This window comes from Podarcis raffonei, chromosome 3, assembly GCF_027172205.1.
Source record: "Podarcis raffonei isolate rPodRaf1 chromosome 3, rPodRaf1.pri, whole genome shotgun sequence".
NCBI lineage: Eukaryota > Metazoa > Chordata > Lepidosauria > Squamata > Lacertidae > Podarcis > Podarcis raffonei.
The window spans coordinates 60,565,086-60,585,825 of record NC_070604.1 but is presented as its reverse complement, the minus strand read 5'-3'; the positions used below and the strand labels follow the sequence as shown (position 1 = coordinate 60,585,825).

Genomic DNA, 20,740 nt, shown 5'->3' with positions numbered 1-20,740 from the left:
TTCTCCAAAAACTGGGGTTGTATTGATCTGCTTACAAAAGGCAATTAGATCAATCAGAGGCTTTCATGAGCAGGAAGGAGGAAGAGGTGGTTTCTGCAGCTTCTTCTTTTCTCCTGCAGCCCCCTGGGACACCTGCCACACTGTTCCAAAGGGTTCCCCAATCCTGTACTGCAATGTTTTCCCCTATTTGGGTGTGTATACAAAAATCAGCAAAACTGCCTCATTTTTCACTTACAGCAATTTCTGCTGAACCAAACAGTGGAGGAACTTGGATAAAACTTTCAATTCATTACCTCAGTTAGTACCATGAGAACCTACTACTTCTAATCATGTACTCAATTCCAATACAATGTTTTTAACAATATGCTTCCAAAAAGTATGTCACACATACACCAAAGTTAATATTTTCCTTAGTGCAATGCTTTGCTGGGCTAGTTTCAGTTATGGCATTCTAGTTTCTATAGAAACTGCACAGAAGAAAGCAATGTGGCCTATATCTAAACTAGATACCTTTCGCTTCCCCTGTTCAATAGAAAAAGTACTCAACTCTTGACAGCTAGGACAACCTTGACTCACCAAGCACTCAAAAAACCACTTAAGACAGTATGCTTGAGATGCTTATTCTTAGCCTGATTATTTGCATCAGAAATGCTCTTGTGCATGCCTGATCATGTTGACCAGCACAGCATTAGTGTTATCTGGGCAGGATACTACAAGTTTGACCCCTGATACAAAAGACCCACCCACCGTGAGGCAGCTGCCACTGTTTTGTCCAAAAGGAGAGAACTTGAAGTGTCAACCTGCTATGATGCATGGAACACTCTCTTCACTGAATCATAATCACCAGCTTATTTGCCAAGAACCAGTAAGCATTCCTAATCCCCTAACTTCCAGTAACAGAGTGCATCATTTATATGACATGGTGCATCTAACAAGTAGGACACCTGAACAAAGCACTTAATTCAGGAAAGCAATTACTGGCACTATGATGATGAGCATCAGAGCTGGAGTATTCTTTATTTTTAACATATTTGAAAGGATACCTGTAGTTCTTTTCTTTGACATCAAACATTAGAGGCTTTTTGCAAAGAGGTTTCACCTCTGTGTCTTCCTGCTTTGATGAATGGAGATGAGCTGAAGATTTTAGGACAATGGGACTGGGACATTTTCTATTACTGATTTAAAATAAAAGGACAAGCTTTCAAAATCCTACATTCATGTCAAAATTAATCAAAGAATCGAAGAATTAATAGCAAGCTGAACACCATGCAGTAGGAAAATACCATATAAAATTTCTTTATCTGCTATTCAGATCTTTACAATTTGAGATGGATTCGTATTTAGAAAAGACAATTGCACACAAATATGGAAATCCCTTTTTGGGATTTATTTGCACCCCAACTCCAGAATCAAACCTGCATTCATGGAAGGACAGTTGGGCTCACGGAGGTTTTTCTGTAAGTGGAAAGGGATCCCTCCATGAGCACATTTCCTTCTATGATTGGCAGGAGCTTCTATTCAAAGGGATAAAATAGGATCCAAACCTGGAGATGATACAAATATTTCAAATAGGGGTTGAAATCTATTTACTATTCTGTGTTATTATAAATAAAATTGAAATTATGTAAATGTTAACCAGATATCTGATTTTGCTCTAATTGAAAAAAGTAATCTGTATATTATTTAGTTCATAAAAATTATATATAATTTGATTGTAAGAAAAAAACCCCTCTAAAAAGATAAAAGATTCAAATCAAGAAAAAATGCAATACTTTAAAATATACAGAAAATTAAAATATTAAAATTCAAATCAGCATTTCTAAGCATTCTGGGTAGGTTTGCCTAAACAATGATTTTAGCAGGTGCCGAAAGGTTAGCATTTGATCTAAGTCTGCAAGCACTATAAGCTACATATAAAGGAAAATTCTGTCATAGTTACCTGATTACAGGAGATGCAGATCTTTCATTTGCTTCTGGCTTCCGGTTCCAATGCAGAGGCGGAATACTCTGAGGCATCTCTCCACTTAAGCGGTCTGAAAGGATATGTTCTTTGCTCAGATTTATCTCAGAATATGGGCAGCTGAGAGCACTGAAAAATTGAAGCAGTAAAAAGAGATTAGACATTGAAAAGACTTCCCAGTTGAACTGAACACCCTAAAGATTACAAGTTAGGTGGAACCTGTCTCAATCCATTAACCTATACAAGTAAAAATGTCTTGCAGGACTCCTACTTTAGAACTAAAGTGCCAACTAAATCTGAGCACACAACACTTGGAAGTTCCTCATCAGGGAAATGTACTGATAAAAGAAATTCATTTGTAGGTTTCTTGTGCCATAAGATGTCAATACCTCTTCTCTTCAGTTTAGTTTTTTCAGGTAGAAGCAGCCAGCTTTGTTTTCCCCCTTCCCTGGCATACAAAGCATCATAAGTTGTTTCTGTCATGTAGTGGAAGGCACTGTGCCTTTTTTGTAGTATTTTCAGGTGTTTAGGTGTTACTGACATCCCAAAATAATGCTCCCTTCTGCCTGACTCTACGGAATAGTAACTGTTCAGCTCCACTGTCAAATTGGGTCTATTCTGGAATCGGAGGGAAGGAGTTACTGCCGTGGGCATAGTTCTTCCCTCATGAATGACTTCAAAATGGCTAGGCGTCTCAGCAGACCACTTATAAACTTTTTTCATTTGGCATAGTCATAATTGTCAAAACTGGCTATGAAAACCACTGGCCCTAGGCCAAAATCCCATTAGCCTGCTTGTTAAATTGAGCTCTACTCAAAACAGCCACAATCTCTGTTGTTAGAAAAAAATGAACCAAGTACAAGACCAAGTAAAGATATTACTGATATTATTCTCAAACCACCTAGATGAAGCTTCTAGACTTGTCCATGAAAGCCCTATGCAAGGACTTCTCTCCCCCCTCACCCCCCATTAGCTCAGGAAGAATTGGGAGAATCCCCAGAATAGCATGCAGGAGGAGGAGGAGGGGGATTATTCTGTTTCACAAGCTACAATGCTTGCGCCAGCATAACCATCAGAAGAGCATGACATTGCCTTTCTCCCTCAGTGACTCGCAGACCATAGTTTGAGAACTTCTGTTCAAGCGTAATAGTAGGCAATGAGTTTGAAAGCCCAGAATGAAATGCTAAGAGGGATTGGGGAAACTTCAGAATCTGAATTGAAAGTCCAAGTGCAATTTTTGTTAAGTAAGCTGCTTCATCTGTATGAATATAGCATTGGCTTTCACAGGGCAATTGGCTTCAGAGCTTTTTGCCAGAAGCAGACCAACATTTCCTGAAGTATTTGATAGCATACATTAAAAAGGAAGGGGATAAATTAAAGAAATCACACTTCTAAAGGAAGGTGAAAATTACAAAATGAAATAAAATTAATTAGGAACTGAAATTGGCATCATAGTCCCCACAAGTCCTAGGTGCCACACAAATTGCCTAAAATTGCTCTTAACTTTTGACAGTAACTATTAACTGAATGCACAAAATGAAGCTTCGACACTTTGCCAGACACAACAGAAAGTATATGAAAGAGATTCTCCTTTACTTGTCAATAAACTAGAACACCTACTGTGAAAGAGAATTACTCTTTTCTTTTCATTGTATTGTTATTTTAGGAAGGACTGCCTTTGTACAATATAAGGGGGGGGGAATGAGCTCACAATTTACCTGTGGCTTCTCTTTTCAAGACATTAGCTATCCTCCCACTTACCATTTCACATTTATCCCTCATTGTGACATAATTGCTTTTGATATCACAAGCATCTTCCTCAGAGCAGTAACCTAGCAATCTATATAACCACTCTGAAATGGCAAATGTAAAGACAAAGAGCAATCCCAGTCTCTTTTTAGTCTTTAGCTTATTCTGTTGGGTAGTCCAAAACACCAGGTATTTTTCAGGTTTGGACCAAAGGAGCTGTATGTTGTGTTAATCAACTTTCATTGTTTTCCTTCAAGCATTTGGCTCTGGGCAAGATTCAATCCTTACAGATGCTTTCCAGAATGGAAAAGAGATCAATTCTTTAGTACCGGAGGCCTTGCAGCTCTTTTGCTATTGACAGAAAGAATGCCAGAGCACAGCCATGTGAAGAGTGTCTTATAATAGAAGAAATACTACTGACATTTTTCCTTAGTGCATTTATTTGTTTCAATCATGCACTTCCATTTGGGTTGCCAGCCTTTCTTCTCTTTTTCTTTCACTTCACACTGAACTGCCTTTCTTTCTCATTCACTTCTATTAGTTCTTATAAAAAGCTGTGGGTTAGGGTGGGCACAAGAGGGTGCTGGGGATGCTTTTGTTGAATATCACAACCAAGATCCAAATATCTACTTTCAACAAATCTGAGAGCTAGGGCATACATGGAAATATTTTATATATATATATTTCTCCCTGAAAAACAGAAGGGATTCAAACTACTTTTGAAACTCTCTCCTGGTATGCGGCAGGTCAGGATAGCAGTACCATGGAGAGTTCCGAGTGAACAACTTGCTCTGACAAAGACTGAAACCATTTAAAGCTTCCACCTGCATCTATCCCAGACTCCACCCCTTTTGGTGAGAACTTATCGATTCTTAGAGGGCCAACCTTCTGGCCTGAAGACACAGCCTCCTGCCCAGTGAGATACTGTGGGGGACATTTGTTTTTTCAGGCTCAACAGAAGGCATCTGTGAGAATAAGACATCTGTGAGTCAGGTTCTGGCTCTACAGATCCTGGAGGTTGTGCTATGGGCTGTTTGTCAGCCTCGGGATCAGTAATCTCCTGATCTGCAGTAGAAAGCTCAGAGTCCTCAACCTGGTCTGACTCCTTAGGCACTGACTGCAGCCTCCAACTGTGCGCCTTGATCACAACTGAACTCTGGGGCCATCATCCTCTACTTAGTTTCAAAAGATAGCATGGAGGGCTCTTTGGCACATGGGATGAATCACAAGATTCTTCAGATCTCTGCCATTATATACACTTGTAAAAAAATATAAAAGAATCAAAAAATAAAAGGAAAGGAAAACCATCTCCTTGCTACTGCAATGTTAGAAAATAGGGAAAGTAATATATAATTTTGGAGTAAAACCTTAGCACCTTAAAAATCAATGGGAGCTGTGATGTCATTCAATCCACAACTACAGTGAAAGCATTTTGCCCAAGTTTGTCCTTCTTTGCTCACTGTGTTTTAAAACAACCAGCAAGTTGTACAGGAACTATACAAACAACAAATAAAGCATTTAACTAAAAACGTATGAATTAAAAAGCGCACAATTTATTCACAGGAGACACCAGGCAAGCTAATCTTCCTGTCTTTTAACCAGGAGGGATTCAAATAAATGAAGCTTTTTCTCAGAAAGCGGTAAATTAATCTGTACATTGCTCAATTTCAATAATCAATTTATTGACCATGACCGCGCAGTCAAAATCTGATTTAAAAACTTAGAAATGCAAATGAAGTTCAGTATTGCATTTGAAAGAAAAATGGAGATGATTCACTCCCATACAACATACATGGTTAATGGAGATTTTAATCTGTAAAACAAACAAAAGACAACTAAAAATATAAAACCAAATTATACTGTGGGAGGAACTGAAGTATAACTTGTGTCTTTTAAGACAGGTGCTGTACCCAATTTTAGGAAATAACTTTCTTTTTTAAGTGAATGCTTTAGATTTACAGTTCTTAAAACAGGACTACTACGTTAGCACTGTATTATGCAGATGGCTTATTTTGGAACTCAGCACCAAATGAAGTTGATTTGTCTTGGTTTCCATTTTGGTTTTTTAATAAAGCAAAATAAAAAGAGACTTGCACATGAGCAGTTCAAGCTCAGTTTGAGAAATATACAAGTAGGCTTGTTCTCTTCCTTTGTTAACCAATCCCCCTCTCCATTTCTGGGTTGCCATAACCATGTTCAACTATGACAAACTATGGCTTAGCACAAACGAGGTGTCTTGGTAAACTCTGAATGCAGGAGTTAATCATGACAGCCCCCATAGCCACACCCCCAAACCCTAAATCCATAGCCCCTCAAAGGAGAATCCAAATTGATGTCAAAAAAGGTAGCTGTGCAAGGAATGTTTACTACAGAAATGAAGGAATAATGTCTAGTCTTTCAAGAAGGACTCCAGTCCAATATATAGTTACCTGAGTGTAAGGTCCATTAAACTTAGGGGTGCTGACTTCTGAATGAATAGGTTAAACTTGCAAAACACATTAAGCGTCAACAAAATATCTTCAGCCAGCTAAAGCCTCTTTGTCTCTTCAGTCACTCACCTGAGCCAGGAGACACCATTAATTACCCTGGTACTCCAGCAAATGATGTCATCACTTCTGCTCTGGAAAGAGCAGAAGGGCTGCATTCGCCCAAGTTTCCCTTCCACTACACCACTGAAGCTTGGAAGTTGCCATTAACCATAGTTGTTCAGTTCAGATGTCATTAAAAACTAACAGTAACTTGGAGATGGAGGAGGAGGAAACACAAGAAAGGCGGAGGAGGAGGAGGGACTGCATGAGCTTGCAGCACGTTCTCCATCCTCTAAACCACTGTGTTGGTGTTTTAAATCAATTCTTAAATCCTTCCAAGCAGCACAGCCTCCAGGTCTCCATTTAACAAGCCAACCATAAATCATCAAAAATTAATCATGTTATACCCTACATTGGGTTGTTGACACCAGAACAAAATGGTATACAATATCCCCTTCAAATGAATACACAGCTTAAAAAAACAATTGGAAGAAAAAGAAATTATATGATTCACTTGACATCCTCTTTACTAAGGAATTGTGAAGGCTTTAATTTTTAAAAAGCACTAGACAGATCAGAAGTATGTCTAACAGCATAGTAAATCCCACGTTGTATTGAAATGAAACCAGTGAAATAGCAAAGCAACAGAAACATTGCATTTCTGTGTTTTTGTGAATTCTGTTGATAGACAAGAGGAGTCCACATCTTCACAATCAATGACTACAAGTGACATTTCCACTAGAAAAATAAGAGAATGAATCACATAGTGATTAATCTTTCCAGCGGGTGGACGGGAGACTGTGTTTGCATGTGGGCTTAAATACTCAGAACACAGTCAATCTAAATAGTCACGCAATTTGAGGGTGGCTTTTTTTTTTTTTACAAACAAGAGAGTGAAGGGGAAAGTAGGATTCAGATGACTAACTATAGTGTTGGGGTGGGGGAGAGTTATGCAGGACAGCTCCTTGTTTCCCCCGCCCCTCCTAGGGGCTTCTGAGGTTATGCAGATTTTCACACTCTTCCACAACCAGGTGAGTTATACAGGAATCTTAAAATCAATTCTACATTGGATGACTTTTATATTATAAGGTATACTTTGTAGGACATTCAATACGCAATTCCTCACATAAACACACCAGACACTCCCATTTGTATGCAAGCCCAAACACTTTTCTGCAAAGCAGAACCCTCAAAGCCCTTTTTAACATCTACATTTTAAAAGGTGCTCATTTTAACCCTGCCATAATTAATCACCGCAGGTTTCATCCAGCTCAAGCAAAACACTTATCAGAAAATGGCCAATCTGCCTACTCTCAGACACTTGCTCTGACAGCATAAATGCACCTTGTCATAAAAAATTCAAAAGTACATTTTCAGCACTGAGATGAAAGAACCCATGGAATAAAGCCTGACGTAGATAATTATATCCATTTTATATTGTCCTTTTAATTCAAGTGGACAGTGGGACACAACCTGAGGATTCTAGGATGACTTGGATTCAGAAACCTGTAGGCTCCTGCTATTTTTTTTCCTGAGTGCTTATTGAACTAAATGTCCCAGTAATTTTAATATAGTTGAATTTGTACCCAAACTGAATTGTAAGACTGCAGCAGCAGCAAATACAAGTTATAACTGAATTAGTTTTATTTCTCCTTAGCATTACGTAGTAACAAATATAGTACATATTTGTGCTGACCTGCTTCATATTGATGCTTTTCATCTTCAACCAGATATCTATGTATATATGCTATATTATGTATATATGTACGCATGTACACACAAGTCCCCCTACTGCAAATAGTTGCTCCAATTCATGGAGGGCAATGGGCACAGCAATGGGGCAGAGGCAGGAGGAGGGAGTAGTCCCCCCGTCTCCACTTCTCCCATCTCACTCATTGAACACACATTGACAAATGCCTGAAGAAAGGGCAGGGGGGGGGGACTAATAATATATTTTATCTGCTTTCCAATTATTTTGAGTGGTGCTTAGATCAGAAATTCTGAAACACGCATTTCTAAACAAAATTTAAAAATTCCTTCCAGTAGCATACTACAAGGAGTGAGTCTCTGTGACAATGAAGAACAAGAGTGTTGATTTCTAGATTAAGCAGAAGGAGTAGTAATTGGCACAAAGTAAGGGGTACATTCCACAGATGGGTATATTAACCAAGTTAGCATTTAACTATGTCTATCTAGCTGACAGTAGTGACAAAACAACATGTTTTTACTTCAATAGAGGCTATCAGGCGCACTTAGATACCCAAAGATGAAACACTGATGTGCTCACCAATTGCACAAACCTGTGAAAACTGCTCTGTAAAGATAGGCTACATTGTTTGTGTGCGTATAAAGATATAAACACACACACACACACACACACACACAGAGAGAGAGAGAGAGAGAGAGAGAGGGAGAGAGAAGACCCAGCAAGAATTACATCACACAACTGAGTTTTAAGCCAGAACATATCAATGAAGTTACAAACCTTTCCATGTTCATTCCAAAGAGGTAACCTGAATTCCTGTTTTCTTCCTCTAGTCCACATCTTCTTTTTCACAAACAGCAATTAAGGCTGCAATTCTATACCCCATTTCCTGGGATTAAGTTTTATTGAATTCCATGGAACTTCCTTCCGAGGAGACGTGTGTATAAGCTTGTGTTAGAAATCAAGTATGTGCAGATTCTAATTGGACATCCAAGTTTAGCTATTTCACACATACCTGTGGTGGCCCGTATGTCTGGCTCTTTTTATGTGTCCAACTCCTTTGCAGCCCACTGTAGGACATCCTCCTTGTTCTAAAGCTTCTACCAATTCCAAAGGACCTATACAAATAATACGGGAGGTAAAATACAAGGCATTTGTAAGAATGGAAGTTATGTCTCACGTTTAGGCAAACTCTAGTGAACATCTGTTTAAAATGCTGAAGACCAACAAGTACAAATTACCAAGATAAAATATTTAAACCTTACTAAAATCTCCTGCAACTATTTCATTATCTTGTTAGTCAAAAACTGACAAGTATTTTATTCTTTAATAAATTATGACTCGATTGTATGAATATTGAATCAAACAATGATTTATGTTATTCTGCACATAAATATTCCTGCATTCAGGGTATAGATGCAATTTCTTTCACAAGCTATTAAGAATTTATTTCTTCTATTTTGTTTTTGAAAATTTAACTCCTCCTGCAAAAAATGAACACCCTCTTCCGCCCAGAAAATGTTTCTCAATAAGGAAACTACAACTTAAGAGGTTAATTTATCAGTTGTTTCCAACAGCAAGCATTATTCTCAACTGATCCCCCAAGTATTCACTTCTAACTACAATTCTATGGTTCTATAAACTATTACAGCAATAACTGACTTGGCTCTAACATGCCACATCACTTTTTCTAAGTCAATCAAATACTTTAGAAATATTTCTTCAGAATCTAGAGGATGTTTTAAAAGCATTCATATACTGGTTTCTATTTTTTACAGTGAAATAATAGGGATGCAACATTTAATCAACAAAAGGGTTAGATCAATTGATTAAGAATTTAAAGGCATAACAAAGGTTTTTAATTATTACTTTTTAAAAACAAAAACTGTTCATCCTTTGTTCAGAATGTGAATTTATAAAGAGCTATAATTTTGCCATGATCTGGAGTAACGTGAATTCATATTTAATATCAAGTCAGAAATTAAGATTATCACTATTTTCCAGTCTCCAGTACCAAGGTTATTTGCTTCAAAGATGCTGGCTTTGTTATGCATACTAGACTTATTCAGTATTACAGAGGTGGCATCAAACAAAGGGCAGGTATTCAATATCCTTTCTTTAAACTTCTACTATATCTTATATCACATCTCACTAAGTGGGGGCTGAAGAGGATGTCCAGTTTTCCCACACCAGCCAGCAGGATGGATATCAGGGCTATCTGCATCGATCCAATAATCATAAATACTATCCCAGCCATCGAAGTGGACCTAGAACACAAAGGAATATTACATTTCAAACTTAAGCAAAGTTCTATTCCCATGCAATCTCCAAGAGTGCTTGTCTTTCATTAGAGAACATAATGGTTAAGAGAATCCATTTGTTCAAATTTCAGGCATTATGTATTGGACAAGGGTATGTGGGAGAAAAAGTTTGTCAAGTAATTCAGAATTATCTACCAGGCTTTCGTCTTACAAATTACAACAGCTTTTGCATTTACTGAGATAAGAAATAGACCACAATGACAACTAGTTTATTAAAGTGTTGATGCATGAGCTTAACAATTTCTTTAGTACAGAATGGTCCTCAGTATGAGTCTATGTGAGGCCAGAATAACTTGTGATGCATCAAGTTAAACACAGCTCACTGACCATACAGTGAAGCTTCTCCAGTGCCTTTGACAGATCCTATTGTTGCAGTCACAGGCATACAATAAAAATAGGGCACTGAGCCCCTGATGGACCGCCACAATTTTTGCCCCACCCACATCCCCCTGAAATTCCCCTGCCCCAAACACACCAGTTATACTGTTACTATGCACTAAGTAATAATGATAATGATGATGATGATAAAAAGGTTAAGTACTATCTAGAACAGGATGAAAGTTTTGAGGACTTAAGCTTGCATTATTTGAGGCATCTAGTTCTGGTTTTCTAAAATTATTCCTCATCCTGCAAGCCATAAGTGATACCAAACACTGTAGATATGCAAGAAAGTAGTTCCGAAAAACAACCAGCAGATAAAAGCGCTGTTAACAAGTCATGGAGTTTAAAATACGTACGGTAGTAAAAATGTTTTAAATATTCTCTTTCCTTGCTAGTTTCATTTTTATATCCTATCTAAGAGGAAATGAATGGGGGCCTGAAGGACTAGCATCGTACAAGATGAAATAGGATATGACTGAACGTATACCTTTATTTCAATACTTTTTGGACACAATGTACCAAGCAATACATTTCAGGTGGAATTTGCAGTAAAATGACTGGAGATTAGTGCTCAACTCAGCCGGAACTAAAGCCTCATGTGTGATTATGGAACTGCTGGGTTTGCAGGCTTCTTCATTCACCTTAATTGAAGGAAATCATTTCTACGCCTGTGGATGTTTGTTCTCCCTTCTATGGGAGTGAATGGAGGAGCCATGTGGGACAGTGTGTGTAACATGATACCACCACTCAGAAGGGATTGTTCAATACAGTAATTTTAAAATATATTTAAAAGTATGAATTACTTTAATTCTGTGGTCATCAGTATCTACCACGGTTGCGACCCTGATTAGTACAGGATTTCTCTTGTCAACTACTTCAAGTTTCATATTCTTCTGGAATCCATGAGAAGGTTTCTACAACAAAGAAGAGATTGAGCTGCTTATTATTTATATCCTTCTTTTCTATTAAAAATAACCAAAAGAAAATAAATATAAAATAATTTAAAAAAAAACACCATTAATCAGATTTGTTACAGCTGCTCCCATAGTTTACAATGAATAATTGATGTCAATTAAACTAAAAATTTAAAACAGTATATGCACTTACTTAAACTGGCATTCACAGCTTTAAAAAAAACACCTTTGTTAATGACTTTGTGTTGTATGCAATTGTGTCCTTCCACTGCTGAAAAGCTCTTTGGTCCAGCTGAGACTTCTATGAGTGGGAAGTGGGAGGAAATGGTTGTTGCAAATTTCCCTTTTCCTTTGTCCAGCCCTTTTAGTACTGTTGAAATGCTTTGATCGGATTTCAATCTACACTTCCTACATCTACCTCTAGTGGGAGAAATTATTTAGCTTCTTCATTATACAGTAGGGTGGAGAAAGAAAAGACATACCCAATAAACGTTTGCCTGAGCATTTTGCCTTGACAGCTACAAAATAGCAATATTATTATTTTGATATGCATGTTGATTGCAAGCTGAAAAGCCAATATACTATTATATGCTACTTTGTTTATAGCTCAGTTTTAAACGTGTTTGCCGTCTGCTTTGTTGTTACTATGCCTGCCTGCTTTACTATTCTTTCATTTTCATATTTTGCTATGACTTAGTGGCCAAGACACCAGCAGAATATCTTAAGACTGTCCCAAAAGGTAGACTTTGTGGCTTCATGATCATGCCAATTTCTCTCTCTCTTACCCTCAACCCTCTGATTTACTTAGCTGTTGTTTTTGTGTACCTGCTGAACTGAAACTTGCCTCCAAAGCTGAAACATTGGTAGCTTTTAAACCATTAAGGTTATATGTTTATATATAACACCTAAGCTAAATAATTTTATAAAACAATGAATGGTGTGGATAGAAGGAAAGTTTTCTTCCTCTCTCAAAAAACTACAAGTGAGGGTCACCAACAAAACTCACTGCCAGCAGAATCTGAATAGAAAAAGGAAGGAATTATTCATATACTGCACAGTGAATTAATAGAATTTATGGCTAATTATAGAATCAGTCTCTTCTTTCTTAAACTGCCAGCATGCAGGAGCTGGCTAGACTAGGGACCCTCACTTGCAATTTGAGAGGGGGAAGGAAGCTTTGGGGCAAATGAGCTTTTTCCCGAACGCAAACTACAGCTATGCATGCTCACAATATGGATTAGGATTCCATGCAGTGGTCCCACACTCTGGATTGCCCCTCTCCACTCTGGCAATTTATGGAGGAAAAAGCACTCACACATGTGTAGAGTTTGGGCCCGAGGTAGTGGTGGTCACTAATTTATAGGCATTTATTTATTTACTATTTGATGATTCTCCTTTCTCTTGGAGCCCCTGCCCTGCCAGTTCTCCAGAGCAGATTTCCAAGGGGCACAAGGGAGCTGCAGAGGAAAGGAAGTATCACTGAAAGTCCCCTCTCTTCTTTCCTGTACCGTCACATGAGCAGAACTCCTCCCAGGAGAAGCTTCTACCAGTGGAAGCCACGAAGCATAGGAACAGCAACGAGATAGGCATATGAGAACACTGCACATTTTTCTTACCACTTTAAAAGCCCTGGCAGGTGCTGGTAAAGAACTAGTTTCTTCCAAATATTTCTCCCAAGAAAAATGCTTGGCATGTGGATAGTCTGGAAAATAAATGATGATACAAGATGTAATTATGTCACGCAACACAGAGTTAGGATATTTTTCAGGACTTGTTAGGTTTAAAGAAGCAACAGAAGAATAAATAAATGTGCTTGCACTCCTTTTGCCACCCTGCAATGCAAAATATGAATAATGGGACTTGTCAGCCTCCCTGTGGACAGAGACCCAAGCTCCAGAAGCCATCTCTCTCATATCTCACCTTGAGAAGACCCACATCTATTTTTCATATTATTTCACTCCTTCTGACTAGTTTTCAGAGGATGTGTATGTTTTACTCTAATGTGTGTTGTCATACAGTTAAAACACAACATCATCAAAGAGAAGCTCCTGAACTTTAAAAATGATTAAAAGGTTATGGTAGAAGTAAGCCTCTGGCGGCCCTCAGTAACAATTATTGTAAGGATTCTGAGCAGATCAGAGTCCTGCAGTTATGAATAAATAAATGAACATTTAATCCTCACACGGTCCCAGTCACCTTTCTCCTCTTCACATTTTCTAATCCTACTTTTGCTTGTTCCTCGGTTGTTCTCCTAACAACTATATGCGTAAGGCCAACTATTTACCCATCTCTGTGCTTCTCCCATACCTCATATTCATTGGGACTATCTCTTCATATTTTCCCTGTTCTTTTTAAACTACATCATTTCCAGTGTCTACACATTCACTTCCTTCAATACCCTCCCCTTTTCTGCATTATTTCCTTCAGCCTGCATTTGCCTTCTTGGCTCTTCTTTCCCTACCCCCTTCTTCTTTCCTTGGCCCTCTGCTGCTTCATGCCACTTCCTCTTCCAGAGAATCATAGAATCATAGTTGGAAGAGACCACAAGGGCCATCGAGTCCAACCCCCTGCCAAGCAGGAAACACCATCAGAGCACTCCTGACATATGGTTGTCAAGCCTCTGCTTAAAGACCTCCAAAGAAGGAGACTCCACCACACTCCTTGGCAGCAAATTCCACTGTCAAACAGCTCTTACTGTCAGGAAGTTCTTCCTAATGTTTAGGTGGAATCTTCTTTCTTGTAGTTTGGATCCATTGCTCCGTGTCCACTTCTCTGGAGCAGCAGAAAACAACCTTTCTCCCTCCTCTATGTGACATCCTTTAATATATTTGAATATGGCTATCATATCACCCCTTAACCTCCTCTTCTCCAGGCTAAACATGCCCAGCTCCCTTAGCCGTTCCTCATAAGGCATCGTTTCCAGGCCTTTGACCATTTTGGCTGCCCTCCTCTGGACACGTTCCAGTTTGTCAGTGTCCTTCTTGAACTGCGGTGCCCAGAACTGGACACAGTACTCCAGGTGAGGTCTGACCAGAGCAGAATACAGTGGCACTATTACTTCCCTTGATCTAGATGCTATACTCCTATTGATGCAGCCCAGAATTGCATTGGCTTTTTTAGCTGCCGCGTGACACTGTTGGCTCATGTCAAGTTTGTGGTCAACCAAGACTCCTAGATCCTTTTCACATGTACTGCTCTCAAGCCAGGTGTCACCCATCTTGTATTTGTGCCTCTCATTTTTTTTGCCCAAGTGCAATACTTTACATTTCTCCCTGTTAAAATTCATCTTGTTTGTTTTGGCCCAGTTCTCTAATCTGTCAAGGTCGTTTTGAAGTGTGATCCTGTCCTCTGGGGTGTTAGCCACCCCTCCCAGTTTGGTGTCATCTGCAAATTTGATCAGGATGCCCTTGAGTCCATCATCCAAGTCGTTGATGTTGAATAAGACCGGGCCCAAGACAGAACCCTGTGGCACCCCACTAGTCACTCTTCTCCAGGATGAAGAGGAACCATTGATGAGCACCCTTTGGGTTCGGTCAGTCAGCCAGTTACAAATCCACTGAGTGTGGGCCCCTTTTTCTTGAGTGGGCACTAGGACACCACCAAGCGGTTGCCATCTTCCAATCGCTTGAGACAGGACAAAAGTCATTACTCCAAAGAATCTCTTGAGTCACCTCTCCCTTAAAGTGGCTGTTTGGCAGTTACTCATGTTACTGTAAAGACAGGCTTCAAAAATGGTTTGAAACCTAACACACTGCGCCGACCGGCTTCGACTTTTGTCATGTCAGGACTGCCCAGCATCAGGTCCCCACTCCTTCTACATGTGATTGAACATCCCAAAAAGGACTTCAGTGACATCAGAACAGTTCGTTCAGTCAAGACAGGTGGCTTCATTACAACTATAGATTTAAAAATAAGAACACTCCACTTATTAGAATCTAAGGTATAAAATAGACTGGAATTATTAGAATACATAAAGAACCAAAAGTGTCAAAATTCTGCTGTGACTCTGAGCATCTAAGCATCAAAAACTAGAAGTCCTGTGCATTCCAGCTCTTAACGTTTTACTGAGTTAAGTACTAATCTGAACCTTTAGGAGTTACACATCAGCTTTAAATGCAGATAGTCCCCTGCCTAGCCAGTAATATCTTAGCAAAGCTGCTTTTTAGACAAAACTTGTACCAGCACTGTAAATGCAGAATATAGCTTCATACTGGCTACTATCATGGGGGAAAATATTGTCACTGTGGGAAAGCCAATTTGAGTTTTCTCTGTTTATAAAATGCATACTGTTAAAAGGTAACAGCTTACAAAGCATTACTTTTCCAAGTGACTCATAATATGGTAGTGAATTACACCATCACTCTGTGTGGGCTATTTTACAAAACTCTCTACTAGCAAGCTACAATTACATCACTTGCAGGTTCAATATTTATAGTACATTTAAGAAGATTTTCATGCTCTAATTTCATAGCTCCAAGGTATTATTCATGATTTCCAGTTTATTGATTCTCATCTGCTAGTTATTACCATTTTCTGTTAACACATTTTCTCTTTTGCATGGTAGTCTTTTCACTTTATTCACATAATGGCTTACATGAGCTCCCTATTCTGCTAAAATTCAGCACAGTTAAGGGTTGTAGTCAATGGTAGCTCAGCAGTAGAGCATCTGATTTGCATGCAGAAGGTCCTGGCCTCAATCTCCAGCTTCTCCAGCCAGTCAGTCTAGACAATACAGTCGTACCTCAGAAGTCGAACGGCATCCATTCCGGAAGTCCATTCAACTTCCAAAACGTTCGGAAGCCACAACGGACATTCAGGTTCCAAAGAACGTTTGCAAACCAGGAAAGTCACTTCTGGGTTTGCAGCATTCGGGAGCCAAAGCATACGAGTGCCAAGGCGTTCGGCTTCCAAGGAACGACTGCACTGAGCTAAATGGACCAATACGCTTACTCAATATAAGCCAGCTGCCCACTATGTCCCTAAGTTGCTATTGGAAGAAAGGTAATCAGGTGCCCTGATTTGTGTGAGTTGAAGCACTATCTGTCAAAACAAAGCCACTTCTGGATGTACCTCTAAAATCTCAAGTACTTTAAGGAGGATCAGGATTTCACCTTTTCCAGTGTACATAATATTCCGGCATAAATTTTTATTCTCTCCCTTCTCCCATTATTGTCCCTGCAAGCTCACTTTTAAAGAGAGAGGATTTTTACTCTAAGTAATTCCACACTACAATTTCTAGTCTTGTGAAATAAAGTTGTGCACAGATGTGCTCTGTCATACAGACCTCGAGGGGTTACAAGGGTCTTTCTGTGCTCTTTACACCAGCCAACTGGATGAATATGTGGACTAGCCGCTTCACACCTGCAGGAGAAATGTTGATTTAGTTAGATTTCATTTCTATAAATGTCTTAAACAGCTTCCTAGGCTGTCTAAAGCAGCTTATGGTCAACAGAGATCAGGGCTGCCTGCTTTTTTGTTCTTCCAATTTGTATGTCTGAAGATGTTTTTAGATGCTGAGAGTTGCATATGCAAGCATATGGAGAAGCAAACATTTAAGCCAATAAAATACAAACTGTGCAAATTGTTCTATTGTGGTAGAATTAGCTCTCTAGTTTAGTAAGATTGATAGGCAACTCTACAGAATGCTGTCTGAAGACTCTGGCATAATGTATACATGCTTATGAACCTTTCTTCTTTTCTGAAAAAGAGCTCTCTCATTTGTAAAGCACTTGTATTACCATGAGCCCCTGAATTGTAAGTAATCAGTTGATTTTAGAGTGTTGTTTGTGTTGTACTTTTGTATTGTTTTATTGTTGTTAGCCGCCCTGAGCCCGGCTTCGGCTGGGGAGGGCAGGATATAAATAAAATTTATTATTATTATTATTATTAATAGTATTTCTACAGTTTAAAAAATAATGATTCATAGCTGAATTATAACAAAATGGAAAGGGTATAGAGACAGAAATTCACACACACACAGACAGACAGTTCTGAATACTGGTCTTGCTAAAGAGGAATCGCTCTAATAATACACAAGTCATCTTATAGCACCATCTAGTGTTCAGATGTCAAACTCACTATGAACATATGTCAAGTTAATTTAAGGAAATGCTGAAATATCATATGTTGCTCTGCTCTATGAAGAGGTGGTTCTTCCCTTCTCACAGCCCAGCTAAGCATTTCTGAGTATCCTGAAGGCTTTTGAGAGTAACAACTTTTTTTAAAAACCTAAAGTAAGCTTCTAGCATCCACAAAATTAAAACAAAAACCCATTCATCTCATTTACATTTTTCAACTCTCACATTTAATAAAATAGCAAACAATTTAAAAAATATTTATAGAGGGTGAGCAAAAGGAGAGCAACATAAAAGCTGAGGTAAGAACTACATGTTACAAATCTGTGGTTCTTTCCCTCACTCAATAGCCAAGCTGCTTTAATTTCCAATAAGTAAAAGATTCATATATTTTACCTTTAGGAATAAACAGCCGTACCTACCCGTATTTCATTCAGTCTGAAGACACTTTTCCCTGACAAAAGTTTGTTTACATTCGTTTTTCTTGACAAAAGTTTGGGGGATGGGAAGGCATATCATGCTTAAGGCAGCTGAGGTAGCTCAGTCAGCTTAATATCAAGGTCATGGGTTCGAGCCCCACGTTGGGCAAGATTCCTGTTTTGCAGGGCGTTGGACTAAGGACCCTTCTGGTCCCTTCCAACTCTATGATTCTATTATTCCATGAAACATGAAGTTCTGCTGTCAGATACCAGGTGTGGGGGCCACTCTCCTGTGGATTCATCCCAGTGTAGCTGTAACTTTTTAAAGGACCACATTATTTATTTGAAGGTCTACCTACATCCATGTGAGCCTGCCCAGCTCTAAGATTAGTATCTGGGGCCTTGCTAGCTGGCCTGCCCATTACAGTCTACCAGACTGGCATACACTATAGACGGGGCCTTCTGGTGGCAGCCCCGAGCCTTTAGCACTCCCAAGACAAATACAGCATAAAATGCCCTATCGTTTTAAAATGGACCCTAAAATCATTTCTGTTTCAATATGCATTTTAATAAGTTTGTTGTGAGCTTGGCTTCAAAAACTTGTTTTAAGCTGCTGACATTTCAATTTGGGAAATGGCTCTTTGTATTTTAAAAACTATATTATGGCATTTAAATTGTGTTTTGCCAGCCGCCTTGAGAGGGTTCTGCTCTGAAAGACTGCATATAAATACTTTAGGGGGGGGAATGAGAGAAAAGGTCTGCAACTGTGGGTGTTGGGTCAATCACAACTTCATGTTTGGGAGCCTGTGCCACTGGGCCCACCTGCATGGCTCCAAGCTCTTTAAAAGTTGCAGCCCTGCCAAGGGATGAACCCCTGGGAAACGTGATGCTGCTGTAATGTTTAAAAAGGTGCCCATATCCCATTTAAAATCAATGAGACAAGCTAGTCAAAGTCAAATTCCAGCGCTTTCAACAGAACTTGAATGCAGCATGTCCACGACATTTAATGCCAAAGGGATCAAGCAGCAGCTTTAAACAACCTCCCTGTGTCTTCAGAAAAGGTTCTTTTTCTTCTCTTCCAAGGTATATTTTCTTTTTTCTGCTTTATCTTCAGTTTCTTTGCCCTTTGACATTCTGCAGTTTTATTCTGCCTTTGCTCTCAAGCTCTCCTAGCAACCAACCCCACCTCCTTAAGCAAGTCTGCCTCACACTTAAACATGAATGACTAGCCCAAGAGTATCAAAAAACGTGTTAAAAGCAAAGCAATGGTCACCCGTTTCTGTGGCCAAGCATTGGGACGGCATTCATTCACATTGAAAAAAGGAGATGGAAGGTTTCATGGCCTAAACATCAGACTACAGTGGTACCTCGGGTTACAGACGCTTCAGGTTAGACTCCGCTAACCCAGAAATAGTACCTCTGGTTAAGAACTTTGCTTCAGGATGAGAACAGAAATCGAGCGACAGTGGCACAGAGGCAGCAGGAGGCGCCATTAGCTAAAGTGGTACCTCAGGTTAAGAACAGTTTCAGGTTAAGAACGGACCTCCTGAACGAATTAAGTTCTTAACCCAAGGTACCACTGTATTATTAGACTTCCACGTCAAAAGGCCCACAATCTGCATATCCAATTTAAAAATCAAAATGTTCCCATGTGACCTTTCCAAAGCAGAACAAATGTAAACCATGGCCTGTGTCACATGACAGGGAAGTCAAATTATGGCTTTCTAGTATGGTACAAATGTGCTGCCTCCTGAGAAGTGATCACAGCCACTTTGCTCCATGGCTTAGTGACTGTGCTAAAAGGCTTGGAGAGGAGCAAAGCAGCTGAAATTACTTTCCCTGGCAGTCTGCACACTTGCATGAAGCCAAGGTTTGGCTTAGTGTCATGTGCAAACACAGCCAATGAGAGAAACAGTATTGCCTCAATTTGAAAACCAATCTAAGGAAGATTTATGGAGAACTCAAACGCTTGTTCACTATTTCTTTTTCTTTAAAAAAATAATTTTTATTAAAGATTTTCTTGGTTTACAAAAGTACGTGCATTGTCTCTTCTTTCATGTTGTAATGTCTTTTCTACAGATCAGTTACATTTGTTATGAGATGTTAGTGTTGGGTATAGTATAAGGTCAGGGGAAAAGAGTGGGGGAGAGGAGGGGTGGGGTGGGGAAATTTATATTCTTTTCTATAGTGTACGTGTGGGGTTTTGTGTCAGCATCAGCTCTTTCTATTCGCTTGATACATTTCTTGCTCACTATTTCTGAGTCTTTGCCTCTAGTAAAGTTATTGTTCAACTGTGCATTTTGACATTTTTCTGATGGATCAACAGCATTTCCTATGCTTTTTACACTACAACGTGGTATCCTTTAATTGAACGTTTAAGCCAAAGCTTTATAAAAGCATGATGACAGTTCTGCTGACGAAGTATAATGGAACTACCATTGACCTGCTTATTGGTTTGCAGATCCAATTTCTTTTGATGATCGTTTGATAAGATCTTGAGGAAATTTAATTTATTTATATGAATGCTTATACACTGCCAAATAATAAAAAAGAGCATTGTGACAGTGTACAATAACATCATTAAGACATCATAAAATTAGATAATTAAGTAATAAAATAAAGGACAAATGACCAACGCTGAATGAAATTAAAACTCTAAAAGTGCTTGGTGGAATGTTTTCAGCATCAG

At 39.0% G+C, this 20,740-nt stretch overlaps 1 protein-coding gene across 15 annotated transcripts in view; it reads right to left on the bottom strand.

Annotated features, from left to right (window-relative positions):
• L3MBTL3 (L3MBTL histone methyl-lysine binding protein 3) overlaps window positions 1–20,740 on the bottom strand; it is a 57,899-nt gene that overhangs the window by 5,538 nt on the left and 31,621 nt on the right. For 12 of the 15 annotated variants that reach the window (XM_053381891.1, XM_053381890.1, XM_053381893.1 and 9 more), the window contains 8 exons: window positions 16,843–16,919; window positions 13,175–13,260; window positions 11,785–11,859; window positions 11,448–11,558; window positions 10,095–10,209; window positions 8,958–9,060; window positions 1,940–2,089; window positions 1,044–1,175 (listed from right to left, as the gene is read on the bottom strand). In XM_053381891.1, the coding sequence (XP_053237866.1) occupies window positions 1,044–1,175; window positions 1,940–2,089; window positions 8,958–9,060; window positions 10,095–10,209; window positions 11,448–11,558; window positions 11,785–11,859; window positions 13,175–13,260; window positions 16,843–16,919 (849 nt within the window). The remainder of the gene's footprint in view (window positions 1–1,043; window positions 1,176–1,939; window positions 2,090–8,957; window positions 9,061–10,094; window positions 10,210–11,447; window positions 11,559–11,784; window positions 11,860–13,174; window positions 13,261–16,842; window positions 16,920–20,740) is intronic. The other 3 variants (XM_053381886.1, XM_053381901.1, XM_053381902.1) reach the window with 3 other exon arrangements.